Genomic DNA, 21538 nt, shown 5'->3' with positions numbered 1-21538 from the left:
AAAGAACATGCCCTACTCAGTGGAAGATGTGCGACAAGTGATCAGAGCATGCAGAGTATGTGCAGAGTGCAAGCCAAACTTTCATCAGCCAGAGAAGACTCATCTCATAAAATCCACCCAGCCTTTCGAAAGATTGAATATAGATTTCAAAGGACCTCTACCAAGCACAAATCAGAATAGGTATTTCCTTAACATAGTAGATGAATATTCAAGGTTTCCCTTTGTATTCCCCTGTGCAAATATGGCTGCTTCAACTGTTATTAGTTGTCTTTCACAGTTGTTCTCTATTTTTGGTATGCCAGCTTATATCCATTCAGACAGGGGATCCTCGTTCATGAGTAACGAACTTCAGGAGTTTTTGGCTAGCAAAGGTATTGCCTGCAGCAGAACAACAAGCTACAACCCTCAAGGCAATGGTCAAGTGGAGCGGTTCAATGGTACTATATGGAAGGCAGTTACAATGACATTAAAGTCGCACAATCTACCTGTTCAACACTGGCAAACTGTCCTACCTGATGCTCTTCACTCTATTAGATCACTGCTGTGCACAGCTACTAATGCAACCCCTCATGAAAGACTCCTCAACTATTCACGTCGTTCCTCTATGGGAGCCTCCGTGCCCACTTGGTTATGTCATCCTGGACCCGTTCTCCTGAAGAGTCACCGTAGGATGAACAAGACGGATCCTTTAGTGGAAGAGGTAGAGCTCCTGCAAGCTAATCCACATTACGCCCACATTCGCTACCAAAATGGTGAAGAGACTACAGTATCTACAAGACATTTAGCCCCAGTTGAAATCCCTATTAGTGTGGAATCTCAAGATACACCAATAGATGTGAAAGATGCTTCGTTTTCTCCTGGAAAGCCCCTTGAGACTACCCCTATGGAAATAGAGGATTCTGCTCCAGCAGTTACTCAAACCCCGCCGGAAAATATCGAACCTGGTGAAGAGGCTCAAGGGCTACGAAGGTCGGGACGTGTACGTCGCCCACCTAACAGTTTGGGAGATTACTGTCTCTGATATTTTAGAAGGGGGAGATTGTAGTGATATCACCGGCTCTTCAACACGCAAGTTATACTTTTGTATCAGTCAAATCACATATTACTCGGGTAGATAATTTCCAGTAGATCCTTCATGTGTTAGCTCAAATCACCGACCAGTATGTTTTAAATAAGTGACCCACTGATCAGAGCAGATCGACTGGTCCGGACCCTTGACTGGTCCGAACCCTTGACTGGTCCGAACCCTTGACTGGTCCGAACCCGGGACTGGTTTCAAACAGTTTCGTTGGACAATAAAGCAGACTGTAAACGGATGGGGTTGTAGGGCCCTTATAAACACAAACATTAAAAATCAGGAACGTGACGGTAAGCTGTCCAATATACAAAAAGAGTTAGAAACAGAAATACAAATAGCTAGAGCTTCATTTAAGGTTATTAATATAATATTCAAGAGGTTGCTAGTAGAATTGCAGTAAATCAACCAGTCAAATCATTATGAAGCTGTGTGTAGTCTGTGGTCAGTCAAACAAACGGGCTTCCACATGGATAAATTGTCATTTTTGTGGAAATTGGTGTCACGCCCCTTGTGCAGATATCCCAGAACTAGCTACAAGCAGTATTAAAACAGAGAAGTGTTTCTGGGTATGCCCAAATGAGGAAAATCTGTGGACTAAAATCACAAGGGTATTAAAAGAGGACAACATCAAAGCTGCTTTCATAGAAAACCTGGAAGCTTTCTACAACAGATGGGAACATAAAAAGTCTGGGCTGAATGGTACTGCCCTTGATACTGGCCATGTAGTCAGAAACTGTAAGGCTGGAGATGAAGTCCTGGTAGTCAGTAAATGTGGGGCTGATAGTGCTGTCCTGGGAGACAGTAATGGTGAAGCTGGAGGTGCTGTCCTGGGAGACAGTAATGGTGAAGCTGGAGGTGCTGTCCTGGGAGACAGAAATGGTGAAGCTGGAGATACTGTCCTGGGAGACAGTAATGGTGAAGCTGGAGATTTTGTCCAGGTAGTCGGGAATTATACGCAGGAAGGAATAAATATAAATGACCTCATAGGGGACAGGAGCCATAGTAGGGAAACAAGTGTAGTCAAAGATAAGATAAAACCAATATTGCAAACTAGAAATACCGCAGGAAATAGCAAACAAGAGGACTCCAATAGCAATAGTGAGGATAAATTACCAAAAACAACTGGTGGGAGCTCCATTGTTGGTGCTAGGGAGGATAGAAGTAAGACAGGGAAACATGCACCAACAGGGAATACAGTCACAGAAACCCAAGGCAAGCGGAAACCAAGCCTGTGCACATACTATGCACTTGGTATCTGCTGGCATGGGAAATCTGGAAAAACAGATGGGACGTGCAACTATGACCACCCTAGAAAATGCCATGCCCATATGACAACAGGAAAATGCAAACTCCCTTCCTGTAAGCTTTTTCATCCTGAAATGTGTACCTCTTCAGTACAGGAAAGAGTGTGCTATAACTTAAATTGCCAGGCATACCATCTAAAGGGGACAAAAAGATACAAAACATCCAGGCCATGGGAAAACCTGGGTAGCCACAGCCACTCAAGAGGGAGAGGTTTTTTAGTGCCAGGAAGGAAAAAAAAACTGGCAGGAAATGGCAGAAATCGTACACCAAATCCAGTCATTCCTGGAGTGGAACCACAGTCGATGGCCTCCACTCCAAACCAACAGATACAGATACTAATGCCGGAAAAAAAATCCCCCCCCAGTACCAACAATACCACCAGTCCAATAACATTCTTCCTTGCAAATATACAGGGTCTAAAGCCAGCAACAAACAACAAAATACCTTTCATCCGTGGACTGCTTGCAGAGGCAAAGGCAATGTTCGCGGCTTTCACTGAGACCCACATAAAGGATCACTTGGACAATGAAATATGGATCCCAGGTTACAACCTATACAGATGTGACAGAGTGAACAGGCAAAAGGGGGGGGTTGGCCTGTACATTGCAGAGTCACTTGTTTGCACAGAACTGCTTAATGCCTCAAATGACGTAGTGGAAGTTTTAGCAGTAAAGGTCGAGAACCAAAACCTAGTCATTGTGGTAGTCTACAAGCCTCCGGATGCAACATCCCAGCAATTCCAGGAACAGCTGTTAAAAATTGACCACTGTCTGGAAAATCTTCCAGGTCCTGCACCCAACATCTTGCTCCTGGGGGATTTCAACTTAAGGCACCTAAAATGGAGGAATATAGCAAATAATATTGTTGCAGTAATAACACCAGGAGGCAGCTCTGATGAAAACTCACACTCACACGAGCTTTTAAATCTCTGCATAAAATTCAATTTAAACCAGCAAATAATAGAGCCTACTAGACTGGAGAATACACTAGACCTCATATTCACTAACAATGATGATCTGATAAGAAATGTCACCATATCAAAAACAATATACTCAGATCACAACATAATTGAGGTTCAGACATGTATGCGAGGAGCCCCAGACCGACAAAATGAGACTAGTCACGAGGGAGCATTCACCAAATTCAACTTCAATAACAAAAACATAAAGTGGGACCAAGTAAACCAAGTCCTAACCGATATAAGCTGGGAAGATATACTAAGCAACACAGACCCAAACTTATGCCTAGAACAGATTAACTCGGTGGCACTCGATGTATGCACAAGGCTTATTCCTCTAAGAAAAAGGAGGAGTAGATGTAAAATAGAAAGAGACAGGCGCTCCCTTTACAGGCGACGGAAAAGAATAACAGAGCGGCTAAAAGAGGTCAATATATCTGAAATGCGCAGGGAGACACTGGTCAGAGAAATAGCAAGCATCGAACTTAAGCTAAAAGAATCCTTTAGGAGTCAGGAATCGCGGGAAGAACTAAAAGCTATAAATGAAATCGAAAGAAACCCAAAGTATTTCTTCTCCTATGCCAAATCAAAATCGAGAACAACGCCCAGTATTGGGCCCCTACTTAAACAAGATGGGTCCTACACAGATGACAGCAAGGAAATGAGTGAGCTACTCAAGTCCCAATATGACTCAGTTTTTAGCAAGCCGCTAACCAGACTGAGAGTCGAAGATCAAAATGAATTTTTTATGAGAGAGCCACAAAATTTGATTAACACAAGCCTATCCGATGTTATCCTGACGCCAAATGACTTCGAACAGGCGATAAATGACATGCCCATGCACTCTGCCCCAGGGCCAGACTCATGGAACTCTGTGTTCATCAAGAACTGCAAGAAGCCCCTATCACGAGCCTTTTCCATCCTATGGAGAGGGAGCATGGACACGGGGGTCGTCCCTCAGTTACTAAAAACAACAGACATAGCCCCACTCCACAAAGGGGGCAGTAAAGCAACAGCAAAGAACTACAGACCAATAGCACTAACATCCCATATCATAAAAATCTTTGAAAGGGTCCTAAGAAGCAAGATCACCACCCATCTAGAAACCCATCAGTTACACAACCCAGGGCAACATGGGTTTAGAACAGGTCGCTCCTGTCTGTCTCAACTACTGGATCACTACGACAAGGTCCTAAATGCACTAGAAGACAAAAAGAATGCAGATGTAATATATACAGACTTTGCAAAAGCCTTCGACAAGTGTGACCATGGCGTAATAGCGCACAAAATGCGCGCTAAAGGAATAACAGGAAAAGTCGGTCGATGGATCTATAATTTCCTCACTAACAGAACACAGAGAGTAGTCGTCAACAGAGTAAAGTCCGAGGCAGCTACGGTGAAAAGCTCTGTTCCACAAGGCACAGTACTAGCTCCCATCTTGTTCCTCATCCTCATATCCGACATAGACAAGGATGTCAGCCACAGCACCGTGTCTTCCTTTGCAGATGACACCCGAATCTGCATGACAGTGTCTTCCATTGCAGACACTGCAAGGCTCCAGGCGGACATCAACCAAATCTTTCAGTGGGCTGCAGAAAACAATATGAAGTTCAACGATGAGAAATTTCAATTACTCAGATATGGTAAACATGAGGAAATTAAATCTTCATCAGAGTACAAAACAAATTCTGGCCACGAAATAGAGCGAAACACCAACGTCAAAGACCTGGGAGTGATTATGTCGGAGGATCTCACCTTCAAGGACCATAACATTGTATCAATCGCATCTGCTAGAAAAATGACAGGATGGATAATGAGAACCTTCAAAACTAGGGAGGCCAAGCCCATGATGACACTCTTCAGGTCACTTGTTCTATCTAGGCTGGAATATTGCTGCACTCTAACAGCACCTTTCAAGGCAGGTGAAATTGCCGACCTAGAAAATGTACAGAGAACTTTCACGGCGCGCATAACGGAGATAAAACACCTCAATTACTGGGAGCGCTTGAGGTTCCTAAACCTGTATTCCCTGGAACGCAGGCGGGAGAGATACATGATTATATACACCTGGAAAGTCCTAGAGGGACTAGTACCGAACTTGCACACGAAAATCACTCACTACGAAACCAAAAGACTTGGCAGACGATGCACCATCCCCCCAATGAAAAGCAGGGGTGTCACTAGCACGTTAAGAGACCATACAATAAGTGTCAGGGGCCCAAGACTGTTCAACTGCCTCCCAGCACACATAAGGGGGATTACCAACAGACCCCTGGCAGTCTTCAAGCTGGCACTGGACAAGCACCTAAAGTCAGTTCCTGATCAGCCGGGCTGTGGCTCGTACGTTGGTTTGCGTGCAGCCAGCAGCAACAGCCTGGTTGATCAGGCGCTGATCCACCAGGAGGCCTGGTCACAGACCGGGCCGCGGGGGCGTTGACCCCCGAAACTCTCTCCAGGTAAACTCCAGGTAAATACTGGTCCTGTGGGGAGCAGCAGCAGGATAATACTGCACCACCTCTAGGGGCCCTTAACAACAACAACAGTTTGGTGTGTGTCATGGGCACCAACACATGGTGTGTGATTCTCTCCTACTTTATCCATTTATCAGCGATGCAGATTACATGGTGAGTTTAAATATGTGGCCTGTAGTTATAACTTTTCTCTTGACATATGCAAGACATCACCATCCCTGTAGAAGCCATTATTAGATGTACTAGTCATTATATTTTGTTGTTGCAGAAGTACTATGAAGATTCTATGTTCAATAAAGCCTAGAGATAAGGCCTGTGTTTCTATCACAACATGCACCACTCACCCTTTTCCCCTCATCAATTCTATGATTCACCTCATCCTTCATAGACCCATCCGCTGACACGTCCACTCCCAAATATCTGAATACATTCACCTCCTCCATACTCTCTCCCTCCAATCTGATATCCAATCTTTCATCGCCTAATATTTTTGTTATCCTCATAACCTTACTCTTTCCTGTATTCACTTTTAATTTTCTTCTTTTGCACACCCTACCAAATTCATCCACCAATCTCTGCAACTTCTCTTCAGAATCTCCCAAGAGCACAGTGTCATCAGCAAAAAGCAACTGTGACAACTCCCACTTTATGTGTGATTCCTTATCTTTTAACTCCACGCCTCTTGTCAAGACCCTCGCATTTACTTCTCTTACAACCCCATCTATAAATATATTAAACAACCACGGTGACATCACACATCCCTGTCTAAGGCCTACTTTTACTGGGAAATAATTTCCCTCTTTCCTATGTACTCTAACTTGAGCCTCACTATCCTCGTAAAAACTCTTCACTGCTTTCAGTAACCTACCTCCTACACCATACACCTGCAACATCTGCCACATTGCCCCCCTATCCACCCTGTCATACGCCTTTTCCAAATCCATAAATGCCACAAAGACCTCTTTAGCCTTATCTAAATACTGTTCACTTATATGTTTCACTGTAAACACCTGGTCCACACACCCCCTACCTTTCCTAAAGCATCCTTGTTCATCTGCTATCCTATTCTCAGTCTTACTTTTAATTCTTTCAATAATAACTCTACCATACACTTTACCAGGTATATTCAACAGACTTATCCCCCTATAATTTTTGCACTCTCTTTTGTCCCCTTTTCCTTTATACAAAGGAACTATGCATGCTCTCTGCCAATCCCTAGGTACCTTACCCTCTTCCATACATTTATTAAATAATTGCACCAACCACTCCAAAACTATATCCCCACCTGCTTTTAACATTTCTATCTTTATCCCATCTATCCCGGCTGCCTTACCCCCTTTCATTTTACCTACTGCCTCACGAACTTCCCCCACACTCACAACTGGCTCTTCCTCACTCCTACAAGATGTTTTTTCCTCCTTGCCCTATACACGAAATCACAGTATTTACAAGTATGTACATTATATACAGTTGGAAATATATATGTACCACACGGTGAATCAATAGGCAAAGACACAGCCTGGAGACAGAATGGACAACCATATTCAACCAGCTCTAGAATGAAAATGACAAGGGTGGAAACGTGAGTGGTGGCCACATCACCTCCACAATTGCCAGACCCACCTTCTCATTGGCTGAACCTAGGTACTGATCTGACGATGGGGCCCCATCGTCCGACCCTTAGCATCCAGTTCGCTGGTTAGGGAGGTCGCCTTTTAATGAGGGTGTGTACATGCCCAGAATAAGGGTTATGTACTCTTTGCATGCCACACAGCGACAGTGTGAATGATGGTGAAACCGTTTTTTTTTTTTAGGTTCCCCTGCCTTAGTGGGAGATGGTTAGCATTAAAAAAAATGTCTATCACTGATGCTTCACTGTTACTTTGTATGCAGTATTGTGCTCTGGACTAATGCCTAATTTTCTCTAAAGACATTATTCAGATTACAACCTACTCATGAGTTTTACTTATTGAAGCCAAATATTATGGAATAACTTGTATAGGTACTTTAGTCACAGAACGTTCTCTTTCAGGTAGATTTTATATTTTATCCACTTGTTTGTTTATGCAGTTGTCTACCTCTATCAAGTAACCACTATATACACTGCACTAAAACAGCAATGACTTCTATGTAGAAAGTGGGATCAGCATGTTTATGGCAAATAGATTTCTACCCTCTAAGCTGAATTATTTGTTCTACTCCTTTCCTTTAAAAATGTTCATAAACCAACAAAAATATGCCATTAGAACAACTACTCAGTTATATTCCAAATAGCAAACCTTTTTCCCCCCTTTTCCCTCATTGTTCAAAGATTTGAACCTACTAATATATAAAGTGCTCATACATACACTGCTCATACTATATATACAGAACACTTAATACAAATATTTCATCTTGAGCTAAAACAATTGCTGGAGAGCAGTGACAGATCACATAGGCATGACACCAGAAATAAATAAATCTTCAGTATTCCATGTGTATGACTCAAACTAAACACTCCATGAACATCAAAGGGACCAATACAGGCAGGCCCCACTTTACATCACTTCACTTCTTACCATTTCACTAATTATACCCATTCTTCATTTATTCAGGCTTCTTACAATAAATATATTCACCACTCACTATAAGCTAAGGATAAAAATATTTTAGGGTAAGTAATGTGTGTACTGTATGTGCATTTTTTAGCCTTAGCTCTATGACCCACTTAATATATGACAGTGTAAACATGTTATCGGGGTTTTATTTGCATTTGAATGTGAAAAAGAGCTATGTTTCACTTTACAGGAATTTTCGCTTCACAGCAGCAGCCTGGAACCTAACCTGCTGTATAAGCAGGACCCTCATGTACTGTGTCAATTGTATCTTACTGTATACTGCTAGCTTATTCAGTTGCTACTTTCCCATTGTAATCTAAACCAATTTATTTATGGAAATTGAATTGTCCTGTAAAACTTAAATCACTGACTGTAATCTTTATCAATATGCCTGTATACTAGTATTAAGTAGTTTGTAAGTACTATACATCAGGTAGTTTTAGTCTGCCCAAAATACTTTATGTAAGGATTAGTTTACATTAGCTTTACATTAGCATTAGTTTTCCCATGCCTACCAATATTTTATTACATGGAAACTACATTATATTAGTACTGCAATAATAGAAACTGTTGCACGAGTCCTGCTCCTCTATTTGACATCATTTTGTACCATTAAAGTATTAATATACATTTAAAATTGTACTATTGTAAATTGCACTAACTGAAATGTTTTTTCTTTTTTTGCTACCTCTCTACTATAAATCAGATTATAATTTTTTTTCTCTTTTTTATAATAATATATAATTAAAATTTAAAACTCTATAGCCTATGTCTAGTTTTAATTTGCCCAAAATGCTCATGCATGCTAGTGGCTTTCTTTGTGCTTAACAATATTTTATTACATGTAAACTACACATTGTATACTATGCAAAGAAATAAAATATTTGAATTTTGGATTTGAGTTTTGAATTAATAGAAAGTACAGTGGTACCTCGGTATACGTCCTTAATCCGTTCCAGGACCTTGGACTTATACCAAACGAATTTTCCCATAAGAAATACAGTAGAACCTCGGTTTTCGAACTTAATCCATTCCAGAAGGTGGTTCTAAAATCGAAATGTGCGAAAACTGAATCAATTTTTCCCATGAGAAATAATGTAAATACAATTAATCCGTTCAAGACACCAAAAAAATATTCACAAAAAAATAATTTTTTAAAGAATAAATATAGTTTTACATACACAAAATAATGATAAATAAATATAAATATAAACATTACATACCTTTTATTGAAGACTCTTTTTGGCATATGGACGAAGGCGAGGAGGGGAGAGGGAGTTAGGATTATTGTTTGGAAGGGGAATCCCCCTCCATAATGACTTCAGGTAACAAGTCTCTCTCTGGGGTTACTTCCCTTCTTTGTCATTTAATGCCACTAGGACCAGCTTGAGAGTCACTGAACCCCTGTTGCACAAAATTAACTGTCCAGAGAGCTCTGTTTCTGGTATCTCTTTAAGATTTGTCTGAAGTGGGACAAGGTTCTGTCACTGAACATGCTGCAGAGATGGCTTGTTTCAGCTTGGTCAGGGTGATATTTCTCAGCAAAAAGCTTGCACCCTACTCCACATTGCACAACTCTCATTCATCTCTGAAGAAGGCACCTCCTTCCCTCTCTCTTCCTCCTCTGAAGCAATTTCCTCAGCTGCAGTCTGTTGCTGTTCGAGTTGAAGGTCTTGCAACTCTTCAGTGGTTAGCTCTTCCCTGTGGTCCTCCACCAACTATTCCACATCTTTGTCACTCACATCCAACCCCATGCACTTCCCCAGTGACACAATAGATTCCACAACAGGCAGAGGGTCGACAGGGTCAGCCTCAAACCCTTCAAAATCCTTCTCAAGGACACAGTCTGGCCACAATTTTCTCCAAGCAGAGTTCAAAGTTCTGGAAGTCACTTTCTGCCAAGCCTTACCTATAAGGCTTATACAACGAAGGACATTAAAGTGATCCCTCCAGAACTCTCTTAGGGTCAATTCAATGTCCGAGGTCATTTCAAAGCACCTTTGAAACGTTGCTTTGGTGTACAGTTTTTTGAAGTTAGAAATGACCTGCTGGTCCATGGGCTGGATGAGAGGAGTGTTGTTTGGGGGCAAGAATTTCACTGTTATGAAACTAAAGTCCCTAGACAATTTGTCATCCAAGTCTGAAGTCTTGTGCTCCTCCTTCTCAAGTTCCTGCAGCTCCTCAGTGGTCAGCTCTTCCCTATGCCCCTCCACTAACTCCTCCACATCACCATCACTCACATCCAGACCCATGGACCTGCCCAAAGAGGCAATATCCTCTACTATAGACACAGCCTCGAAGCCGTCAAAGTCCCTTTTAGCCACTGCTTCTGGCCACAAATTCCTCCAAGCAGAGTTCATTGATCTGTATGAAACTTCCTGCCAGGCTTTATCAAGGAGAGTTATGCAATGGACGATAGTAAAGTGATCTTTCCAAAACTCTCTCAGGGTTAACTTTGTGTCAGAGGTCACTTCAAAGCACCTCTGAAATAGCGATTTAGTGTAGAGTTTCTTGAAATTACTGATGACCTGCTGATCCATGGGCTTAATGAGAGGAGTCTTGTTAGGGAGATCCAATTTTACAATGATGAAGTCAAACACTGGCAGCACATAGTCCTGCAAGCTTGGAGGGTGAGTTGGAGCATTGTCCAGTATGAGGAGGGCTTTCAGAGGCAGGCTTTTCTCCTCTAAATAACTTTTTACACAACATTAAACCATTCGCTGAAATATTCTCTGGTTACCCAAGCCTTGTTGTTTGACTTCCACATCATAGGTAACCGAGTTTTCTGCACGTTATGTTTTTTAAAGACCCTCGGGTTTTCAGAGGGGTAGATCAGTAGAGGCTTCAGCTTGCAATCCCCACTTGCATTGGCTTAGAACAAGAGAGTTAACCTATCATTCATTGGCTTGTGTCCTGGTAAGGCCTTCTCCTCTTGTGTAATATATGTCCTGTTAAGCATTTTCTTCCAAAATAGGCCTTTTTCATCACAATTAAAAACTTGTTGGGGAGCAAAACCCTCAGCCTCCACAAATTACCCAAACTCTGTAACAAAATCATTGGCGGTATCTTTATCAGCACTGGCTCCCTCTCCATACAAGTTCTAGCACACGAGTTGCATTCCAAACAAAGGTCGTATACCAAGCAAAAGTTTTTGTGTCCAAACAGGACGTATACCAAGTTGGACTTATTCCAAAGCGGACATATACCGAGGTACCACTGTATTAATAAAATTTCCAATTACCGCTTGTGTGTCTGTAATCCTACATATAAGATCAACAAATACATAATTTTATCAGCAAAATATCAATAAATATATGAAAACAAACATGTCAGGTTTGTGAATAAAAACACAAGAAAAGGGTTTTCACACATAAAGACAAATTTCCTTTACCGTTATTCTGAACAGATTCATCAGACGATACGTTGAGCTTCTCTAGCGTCATGTAAGTTCCGTGAATGTTCTTCTCTGGCTTAGGAACCCTGAAGCCACGAGCATGGAGAAAAAACATCATCTGATTCTGTGCCTTGATAAAATTCTCACTTTTACTGTCCAGAGAGTTAACAATCTTCAACACGTATCCACTTGGACAAAGTTCTTTAATATGTGGATTATTTATTGTTGACTTTACCTGTATATTAAAAAATCATTCAGTTAATGACATAGTAATTTTTGTTAACTTTGTAAATTATTTTTCAACAAGGCAAGATGTATGGACAAATCTCCTTACACCTATAGTGCCTTTGTTCGTCTAACAGTAAATAAATTTCCAGGCATTAGTTAGCCATTGTGAACTACACCTTTGGAGAGAGGACCTAAAAGACCCTAAGAGAAATGAACTACATTCCTTTACTTTCTTATTTTATCCTTATTTATTAACCCGAGGCAGGGTGACCCAAAAAGAAAGAAAAATCCAAAAAGGAAGAAAAAACTTCATCATTTAACACTTTCACCATCACTCATACATAATCACTGTCTTTGCAGAGGCGCTCAGATCCGACAAACTACAAATATCCTAAACCCCTCCTTTAGAGTGCAGGCATTGTACTTCCCATTTCCAGGACTCTACATAGAAATACCACCTCAACAGCCCCTCTTCAGCCTTCTGACTAATACTTTTAGTAACTCCACACCTCCTAATTTCCACACTGAATTCTGTGCATAATATTTACACCACACATTGCCCTTAAACAGGACATCTCCACTGCCTCCAGCCGCCTCCTTGCTGCAGCATTTACAACCCAAGCTTCACACCCATATAAGAGTGTTGGTAGGACTATACTCTCATACATTCTCTTCTTTGCCTCCATGGATAACGATCTTTGTCTCCACATGTACCTCAATGCACCACTCACCTTTTTTCCTTCATCAATTCTATGGTTAACCTCATCCTTCATGAACTCATCTGCTGACAAGTCAACTCTCAAATATCTGAAAACATTCACTTCTTCCATACTCCCTCCCTCCAATGCACCTGGAATATACCTGGACAGGGTTTTGGGGGTCAACGCCCCCGTGGCCCGGTCTGTGACCAGGCCTCATGGTGGATCAGGGCCTGATCAACCATGATATCCTCGTCACCTTACTTTATCTATATTCACTTTCAACTTTCTACCTTTACACATCCTCCCAAACTCGTCCACTAACCTTTGCAACTTCTTTAGAATCCCCCAAAAGTGCAATATCACCAGCAAAAAGTAAATGTCAACTCCCATTTTGTATTTGATTCTCCGTAATTTAATCCCACTCCTCTCCCCAACACCCTGGCATGTACTTCTTTTACAACCTCATCTATAAATATGTTAAACAACCATGGTGACATTACACATCCCTGTCTAAGACCTACTTTTACTAGGAAGTAGTCTCTCTCACTCCTACAGTGCTAGTCAGGGGAGTGACGAAAATCAAAGGCCTACCATACAGGGGGTCTTTTTTTTATGTGTGCATTATGCTGGGTAGCAGCCATTAGCATGACGTCATGGCCTGCTGCCACACTTCACAGTGACTCCTCAGTGCTCACGTGGCTGCCGTGGTGAGAGGAAGTGTTGTACTTTTGTCTCTCATCCACACCATCTCTTGTCCGGTGTTCCCTTTGGTTTTGGGGCTATACATGTTTGATTATGGGTAAAAGGAAGTCTTTAACACCTGAAACTATAGCTCAAATCACAGAGCTTCACAAAGCTGGGCAACAGACGAAAGAAATAGTGGAGAATGTTGGTGTTTGTGAGCGTTTAGTGAGGAACTGGGTGTAGCGTTTCAAGGCTGGTGGCGGTGTCGAGTTACCATCTGCCAAACCTCGGCCTGGCCCCTCGAAGAAGACATCTGTTCATACCTTAACTGTGTTAAAGAAGCAGTTAGAGAGTACATCTAAGATAACTGCTAGAGAATTGAAAGAAAAGAACCCTCATCTTCTCTCAGAGGTGTCTGTAAGAACTGTTAACAGACGTGTGTCAGAACTGGGCTGCAGTAGACACCCCCAGGTTAAGAAACTGATTCTCTCCAAGCCACAGAAGAATCGTAGGCTAGATCATGCAAAGAAATATCTTCACTGGAATCCTCCACAGTGGTCTGAAGTACTTTGGAGTGATAAAGCAACCTTCACCGTCACCTGTAACTGTTGGGGACATATGTACCGGCCCAGAGGTAGTGACCTGCTAGACCCACGCTACACCTGTGGCACCACCAAACACCCAGACTCGCTCATGGTTTGGGGGTGAACTCATTGTGCTTCCCAAAACCAGTATAAGAATCAGTATAAATACCTGGAGTTATTGTGTGACAATTTACCTGAGGCGTTTGACAAGTATAGGGCTACAGTTTTTATGCAGGAAGGTGCACCATGTCATACTTTCAAGCTATCGGTATAGGTTCTGTAAACTGACTGGTTTAAGCCCTACCTTAACAACAGGAGACAAATTGTCAAAATCAACAAAATGGAATAAGAACCCCTGCCGATAGCATGTTGAGTTCCCCAAGGTAGTATTCTGGGTCCCTTATTATTCCTATGCTATGTTAACGACATGCCTATCAGTGTCAAGTGCAAACTCCTACTGTATGCAGATGACAGTGCTCTGTTAGTGTCAGGTAAAGACCCACAAGATATAGCTAATGCATTAACACTGGAACTGGAGTCCTGCAGCAAATGATAAGTAGACAACAAACTATTATTACACCTCGGGAAAACTGAAACCATTCTCATTGGTATGAAACATAAACTGAGAAGAGCAAATAATTTTAATGTCCAGTGTAATGGGGAGCCCATCATTTCAGTTTCCTCAGTAAAATATCTGGGAATCCCCTTTGACCCATGCATGTCAGGAGAATTGATAGGGAATACTGTAGTAAAGAAAGCGAATGCTAGACTGAAATTCCTCTATAAACTAGCATAGTGTCTACCTACTGAGACTCGCAGGACCCTATGCCTAGCCCTTATACAGTGTCATATGGATTACGCTTGCTCTTCATGGTACTCTGCTTTGACAAAAAAAAAAAAAAAGACTGAAAGATAGACTGTAAATCACCCAGAGCAAAGTGGTGAGATTCATCCTAGGCCTGGGTCCAAGAGAGCATGTAGGACAGGATGAATTACAAAAACTGGGTATGGTGAATGTAGAAGACAGAGTAAAACAACTGAAGCTAAATCATGTTTATAAAATTGCTCACAAACAGTGTCCAGAATATCTTGCTGCCAATTTTGTCAAGGTTGGGAACCAAAGCAATCATAGTACTTGGGGGAGAGAGCACAACTTTGTAGTACCCACAGTCAGTGGCCAGGCTTCAAACACCTTTTATCGTACAGCAATAAAGGAATGGAACAGTCTGCCTGCACATGTCAAAGCCAGTCATAGCATGAACCAGTTCAAGAAGACTGCCAAAAGGTGTCTCATGAATGTAGCAACAGAAATGGAGGGGAATGATTTTTTTTTTAGCTAATACACGTGTAATTTTACCTTATTCCTAGTAATGACCCTCTTATTGTAGTCATACTGACCCACGTGTAGTAGATAGTCTTTTTAGTATGATAATAAGATGTTATCTCCATTATAGAACAATAAGATATTATAACCTTTATATTATAATAATAAGGTAAAAGGATCCCAATGAAAATAAGTCACTCTGTCTGACTTTATTGGGTAATCCCAGGTTCTCTACACATATGCTGCTATGTATGATAATCTATGTAACTGTATTTGTGTATACCTGAATAAACTTACTTATTTACTTCCCTCCAAATCTGTAGTTCAGTGGCTTAAGGACTGTGAAGTGAGGTTCTTTAATGACTGGCCAGGCAATTCCCCAGACCTAAACCCTATTGAGAATCTCTATTCATTAGTGAAACGAAGTTTACTGGGCAAGGATATCAGTTGATCCAGCGGTTGGAGGCTGCTCTACATGACGCATAGAATAATATAACTCCCCAAACCCTCAAGAATTTGTATGAGAGTTTTCCTGCACGGCTGAGGGACGTGATTAAGCATAAAGAAAGCAGCACCAAGCATTAAAACCTCAGTGAGTGTGCAAATATATATATTATAATCTTTCATGGTATGTGTTTGTGTTTTGGAAAGCGTGTGTGGGAGGGGCGGCATAATGCCGTGACTAGTACTGTACACACCCTAACCTGAGCTTCACTACTCATAAAAACTCTTTACAGCATTTAGTAACTTATTACCTTTCCATACAGTTGCAACATCTGCCACATTCCTCCTCTATCCTCTCTATCATATGTCTTTTCTAAATCCATAAATGCAATTAAAACTTCCCTACCTTTATGTAAATACTGTTCACATACATGCTTCAATGTAAACACCTGATCTACACTACCCCTATCCATTATTAGTATTATTTCTTCTTCTTGCAACAAACTGGCCGCATCCCACTGAGGCAGAACAGAACAGAACAGAACAGAACAGAACAGAACGCACAGTCACAATACCAGGCACAAAGCACTCTTTGGCATCCCTCGTGTCAGTATCACACTATGCAAAAATGCAATGCACATAAAGGGCCCGAAGATCCGGAATTCACTACCTGAATCGGTAAAGGATCCCCTGACTACTTATAAATTTAGGAATATGCTTAAAAATCATCTCATCGGTCAATACTAACTAAACCAACCAAAACAACTTCTAACCAATTTGAAGCAACTCTCAAATATTTTATTATATGAGCTTTAGTCTATTAAAACATCTGTCAATCCATGAAATATTACTGTTTGAACCATTAATTGTAATATTGTTTTTATTATGTGTAGCTTCAAGATTATTATTTTTATAAACCTCGACCTTGACTACCTCCCATTAGTATCAAGATAAAATAAACATTAAAAAGTTAACCACTTGTATTGTCTAGACTAAGTAGTTATTATGTGCAATGATAAGTCTGCCCAAAATGCCCCGCTTGATAGTGGCTTTCTTTATTCTTAACTAATCAAAATTTTAAATACACATTGTAACCTTGCAAAGAAATAATATCTTTATCTTTAAAAAGGAAAACTAAAGTTTCTCTTTTTCAATTTAGTAATGTATACAGGAGAAGGGGTTACTAGCCCCTCGCTCCCGGCATGTTAGTCGCCTCTTATGACACGCATGGCTTACGAAGGAAGAATTCTGTTCCATTTCCCCATGGAGATAAGAGGAAATAAACAAGAACAAGAAAAAGTAAGAAAATAAAAGAAAACCCAGAGGGGTGTGTATATATATGCTTGTACATGTATGTGTAGTGTGACCTAAGTGTAAGTAGAACTAGCAAGATGTACTTGAAATCTTGCATGTTTATGAGACAAAAAAGACACCAACAATCCTACCATCATATAAAACAATTACAAGTTTCTGTTTTACACTCACTTGGCAAGACGGTAGTACCTCCCTGGGTGGTTGCTGTCTACCAACCTACTACCTGGGATTGTTGTTATTATAATAATTTTCAACAAATCACTTGAACAAATTTTTCTAGATATTCTATTAACTGATGTTAATAACTACTGAACAATATTTAATTTACCAATATTACCAAAAAATATTTGAGAAAGTAGACCACAAACAGTTGTACACATACCTAACCAAACACAACATACTTATTCCTTGTTAATTTGGGGTGGCAGTGTATCTTAGATAAGGCTGGGCTCTGAAATGAGCTGAGGTACAGTAACAGTTCTTACCCTGTAAATTTGATTTGTGTAAAATATAAAAAAAGATCTTGACACTGTTGACAACATTTTCCCCCTCAAGCTAAATCTCTAGGGACTCAGAGGATACACATACAGATATTTTAAATAACCCCTCAGTAACAAGCACAAGCACGTAACCATAAATAACACTTCTTCTAGTATACCCTATCAATGAATTTAAATGTCCCCCCAAGGTGGTATCCTGGCTCTCTTCTTTTCACTTATATCAGTGACCAACCTAATGGTACTCAACATGTCAAACCTCTACTCTTTGCTGATGATACAACTTTTACATTACTGTACTAGGTCAAGACCCCTTGAAGCCCTGGCATAAGGAATTTATGTCTGTGGATCCACTTTGGCAAAATATCTCAAATCATCAATATTCAACAAAAAGCAACTATCAGAAGTATCACTAGCTCTAATTATAGGTAACATGAGATGCCTTATTTTCAAGTCCCTAAACATGCTAAAGATAAAGATTTATTTCTTTGTAAAGGTCACAGTGTGTAATTACAATTTTGGTTTGCTAAGTACAAAGAAAGCTACTCTCATGCTGGGGCATTTTGGGCAGATTAATCCTAGTACACAGTAACTACTTAAAACTAGACAAAATAATAGTGGTTAACTTGATTACAGTCTTATTTAATCTTAATACTAATGCAAGGTAGTCAAAGTGGAAGTTTATACGAATAATAATCTTGTAGTTGTACATGATAAAAACAATATTGCAATTAATGGTTCAGGTAGTAATATTTCATGGACTGGCAGATGTTTAATAGCCTAGAGGTCACATAATGTAACTAATTGGAAGTTGTTTTGGTTAGTATTGGGAGATGAGACGATTTTTTAGCAAAGTTCCAAATTTATAAGTAGTCAGAGGATTCTTTGCCAGTTCCGGTACCGAGTTCAAGATCTTTGGGCCCTTTATGTACATAGCGTTTTTGCATAGTGTGAGACTGACACGAGGGATGTTGAAGAGTGCCTTATGCCTTGTATTGTGACTGTGCATTCTGTTGTAACTATCAAGGAGGGAGAAGTTGAAGTGGAGGGTTTATAGTGGAATTCAATAATGGTACATGTAGTAAATATAATTGTGTTTCATATATACTAATGTTCACTCCACTGCAATATATCGTTGGTCCTGACGTAAGATATTTCCTGGTAAATTGTAGAAGAGCACACAGGCATCATACTAGCAACAAATATCTATTTGATGTTGTTTGGCATTTTGGGGGTCTAAGGAATATAATCCTATATTTCCCATACATTCTTCAGTTTCTTCCCCTCAAGGGGAAGTTTCTTCCCCCTCACCAGTATCAAGGAGATCTTTGATGCTGGTGAGGGGCTCTTGATCTAGGGAATTGGATCTGTGCTCCAGTTCCCTGAATTGAGCCTGAATACCTTCCATCCCCCCCACAGGCGCTGTATAATCCTATGGGCTTAGAGCTTCCCCATGATTATAATAAATCTTCAGTTTCTTTTACATGATTTAGTCTTCCACTTCAGTTTTCGGAAACGTAACTAGAGTAGACCCCCAGTTTTCGTAATTAATCTGTTCCAGAAGGTTGGCCGAAGTCGGAAATGGCCGAAAACCGAAGTAATGTTTCCTATAAGAAATAATGTAAATCCAATTAATCCGTTTCAGACACTCAAAAATATTAACAAAAAATACTTTTAATGGAGAATAACTATAGGTTTACATACAGAAAACAATGATAAATAAATATAAATGACTAATTTTAATGATAAATGAACATTACATACCTTCTTTGAAGACTCTTGTTGAGTAGTATTTATTTGTAGTCCCAAGCGGACTACATCCCAGTGTATACCTACCAGCTACATACACTGCAGCCTACAGCCATATTATTACCATCAACATACCACGTTCACTGATTTTAATAGTTTCTAACAACTACCTTGGTTCTCTACACATATGCTGCTATGTATGATAATTCTATGTAACTGTATTTGTGTATACCTGAATAAACTTACTTACTAATTACTTACCTTTAGATGCCATCATAAATAAAGGGAGAAATAATGAATAATTCATGCCGAGAATTGTAAACAAAAGCTTATGGATTAAGGCCAGTTACTGGGGCAATGCAAATTCATACAGTTTTCTTTAACGCTGGACCAGAGAAAACATAATGTTTACCCTCCACTGCATATAAATATTGCATGTTTATATGCTATGTAACGCGTTTCTTACTTGATTTTGAAGAAAATATCATAGATGGATTAATGAAAATGTCTATATTAACCTAAAATAAGACATTTAATGTGCCCAAGAGTGAATCACGAACGTATGAGCGGCCCAGGCGCACACGTCTGGTACTAACAATTTCCGAAGGGATGTACAAAACCAGGAGGGAAATTTCGCCGAAAAAAGTGCTTGAAATCCGAATTGTATGATTTCCGCACCAGCCGAAAACCAGGGGGTCCACTGTATTGTATTACTCGACGGTCTACTGCTGGTTAAATACACATTCCCGTAACTATACCTGTATATAGAAATTTTTGTCATTGTAGCTGCTGAGCTCCTTGACAGATAAAGTAGTAAGACCATAAATCTTCTTTACTATTGCAGGAACATCCCCAAGTTTTACGAATGGTCGAATTATTTGACCTGGCTGTTGCACTTCTTTTTCTGAGGATTCAGATGAAGCAGACATCTTGATCTGAAAATTAAAAAAAATGAAGCATTTAGACACAATGTAGTCAAGTGCCCTAACTTCACTTATTATATATAACTAGAAAATTGGTAAGTAGTGCATTTGTCTCAGTTACTTCCTTGTGCTGAACGAACCCATATATTGTGTCCTGGTGGGAATAAGAGATATTTATGTTTACCTGGAGTTTACCTGGAGAGAGTTCCGGGGGTCAGCGCCCCCGCGGCCCGGTCTGTGACCAGGCCTCCGTAGGTCAGTGTCCCAGGATGCGACCCACACCAGTCGACTAACACCCAGGTACCCATTTTACTGATGGGGAACATAGACAACAGGTGGAAAGAAACACGTCCAATGTTTCTACTCTGGCTGGGAATCGAACCCAGGCCCTCACCGTGTGAAATTTGGTGTATCCTGCAGAAAGAAGATGCTCATTTATTGAAACTTTTCCCAAACAATCACAAAAACCAAAAAAGATATGCACGTGTTACAATTTTTTTAAATATTAGGGGAGACTGGGGCTAGTTGGCAACAGGGGTAAGTTGACACACTTTTAATAATTTAAATATTTACCGCTAGAGGGCGTTGTTATTTACATCATAGGATCACCAGGTGCTTGCTCACTCACCAACAAGCTTCCATACCAAGAGGGTGCAGTACTTAACTTGAGTGGGGAAAAATTTGATTTTGATGCTGGTAAGTAAATTATCATTCACTTATATTGTTTGCTGTAACATGTATGGGGTTATAGATGAGAAATATCCAATTTAGCCATAATTTAATTTAGGGTTTAAGAATTGTTTATCCATGAAACAGTTTATTAATATATACTAAAACAATTTATTTATGAACATTGGTATGGTTGGGGCAAGTTGGCTCAACAAAAATGGGGCAAATTGGCACAGGAAGATCAACAAGAAACGCAAGTGTTTCAGCCTGCTACAAATTTAAGTGATAACGCAGACGGCCATGACACACCACAAAGTCTGATCGCAACAATCCAGTCAAAATCTTGTTCAGTTCAGAATGTTTCTAACCTTCAAGATGAGAATGAACCAAGACCCTCTACTTCTGGACTATGGGAAGAAAACCCCAACTCCCGAAGAACTGAGGCCATTGCATAAAGCTGGTCCCAGGAAGAGAAGTGGAATGAACAGGAGGAAACGCTCCTCTGCCATTTTGACTGACACACCAGTGAAAAAGACACTGGAAAAAATATCAAAAGAAGCAAAGAAGAAACAATCAAAGAAATCAAAACGTGTTCATGGTGACAAGGAAAGTTCAGAT

At 40.4% G+C, this 21538-nt stretch overlaps 1 protein-coding gene across 1 annotated transcript in view; it reads right to left on the bottom strand.

Annotated features, from left to right (window-relative positions):
* The window catches only part of LOC128685415 (hydroxylysine kinase-like), a 64943-nt gene extending 44681 nt beyond the window's left edge, over positions 1-20262 (bottom strand). The window contains exons 1-2 of the mRNA XM_053771940.2: positions 20087-20262; positions 11801-12038 (exon numbers count right to left, since the gene is read on the bottom strand). Of these exons, the coding sequence (XP_053627915.2) occupies positions 11801-12038; positions 20087-20257 (409 nt within the window). The 5' untranslated portion in view covers positions 20258-20262. The remainder of the gene's footprint in view (positions 1-11800; positions 12039-20086) is intronic.
* Positions 20263-21538: the final 1276 nt, after the last annotated feature.

Source organism: Cherax quadricarinatus, chromosome 8 (assembly GCF_038502225.1).
Source record: "Cherax quadricarinatus isolate ZL_2023a chromosome 8, ASM3850222v1, whole genome shotgun sequence".
Taxonomy (NCBI): Eukaryota; Metazoa; Arthropoda; class Malacostraca; order Decapoda; family Parastacidae; genus Cherax; species Cherax quadricarinatus.
This window is presented reverse-complemented; position numbering and strand designations above follow the sequence as displayed.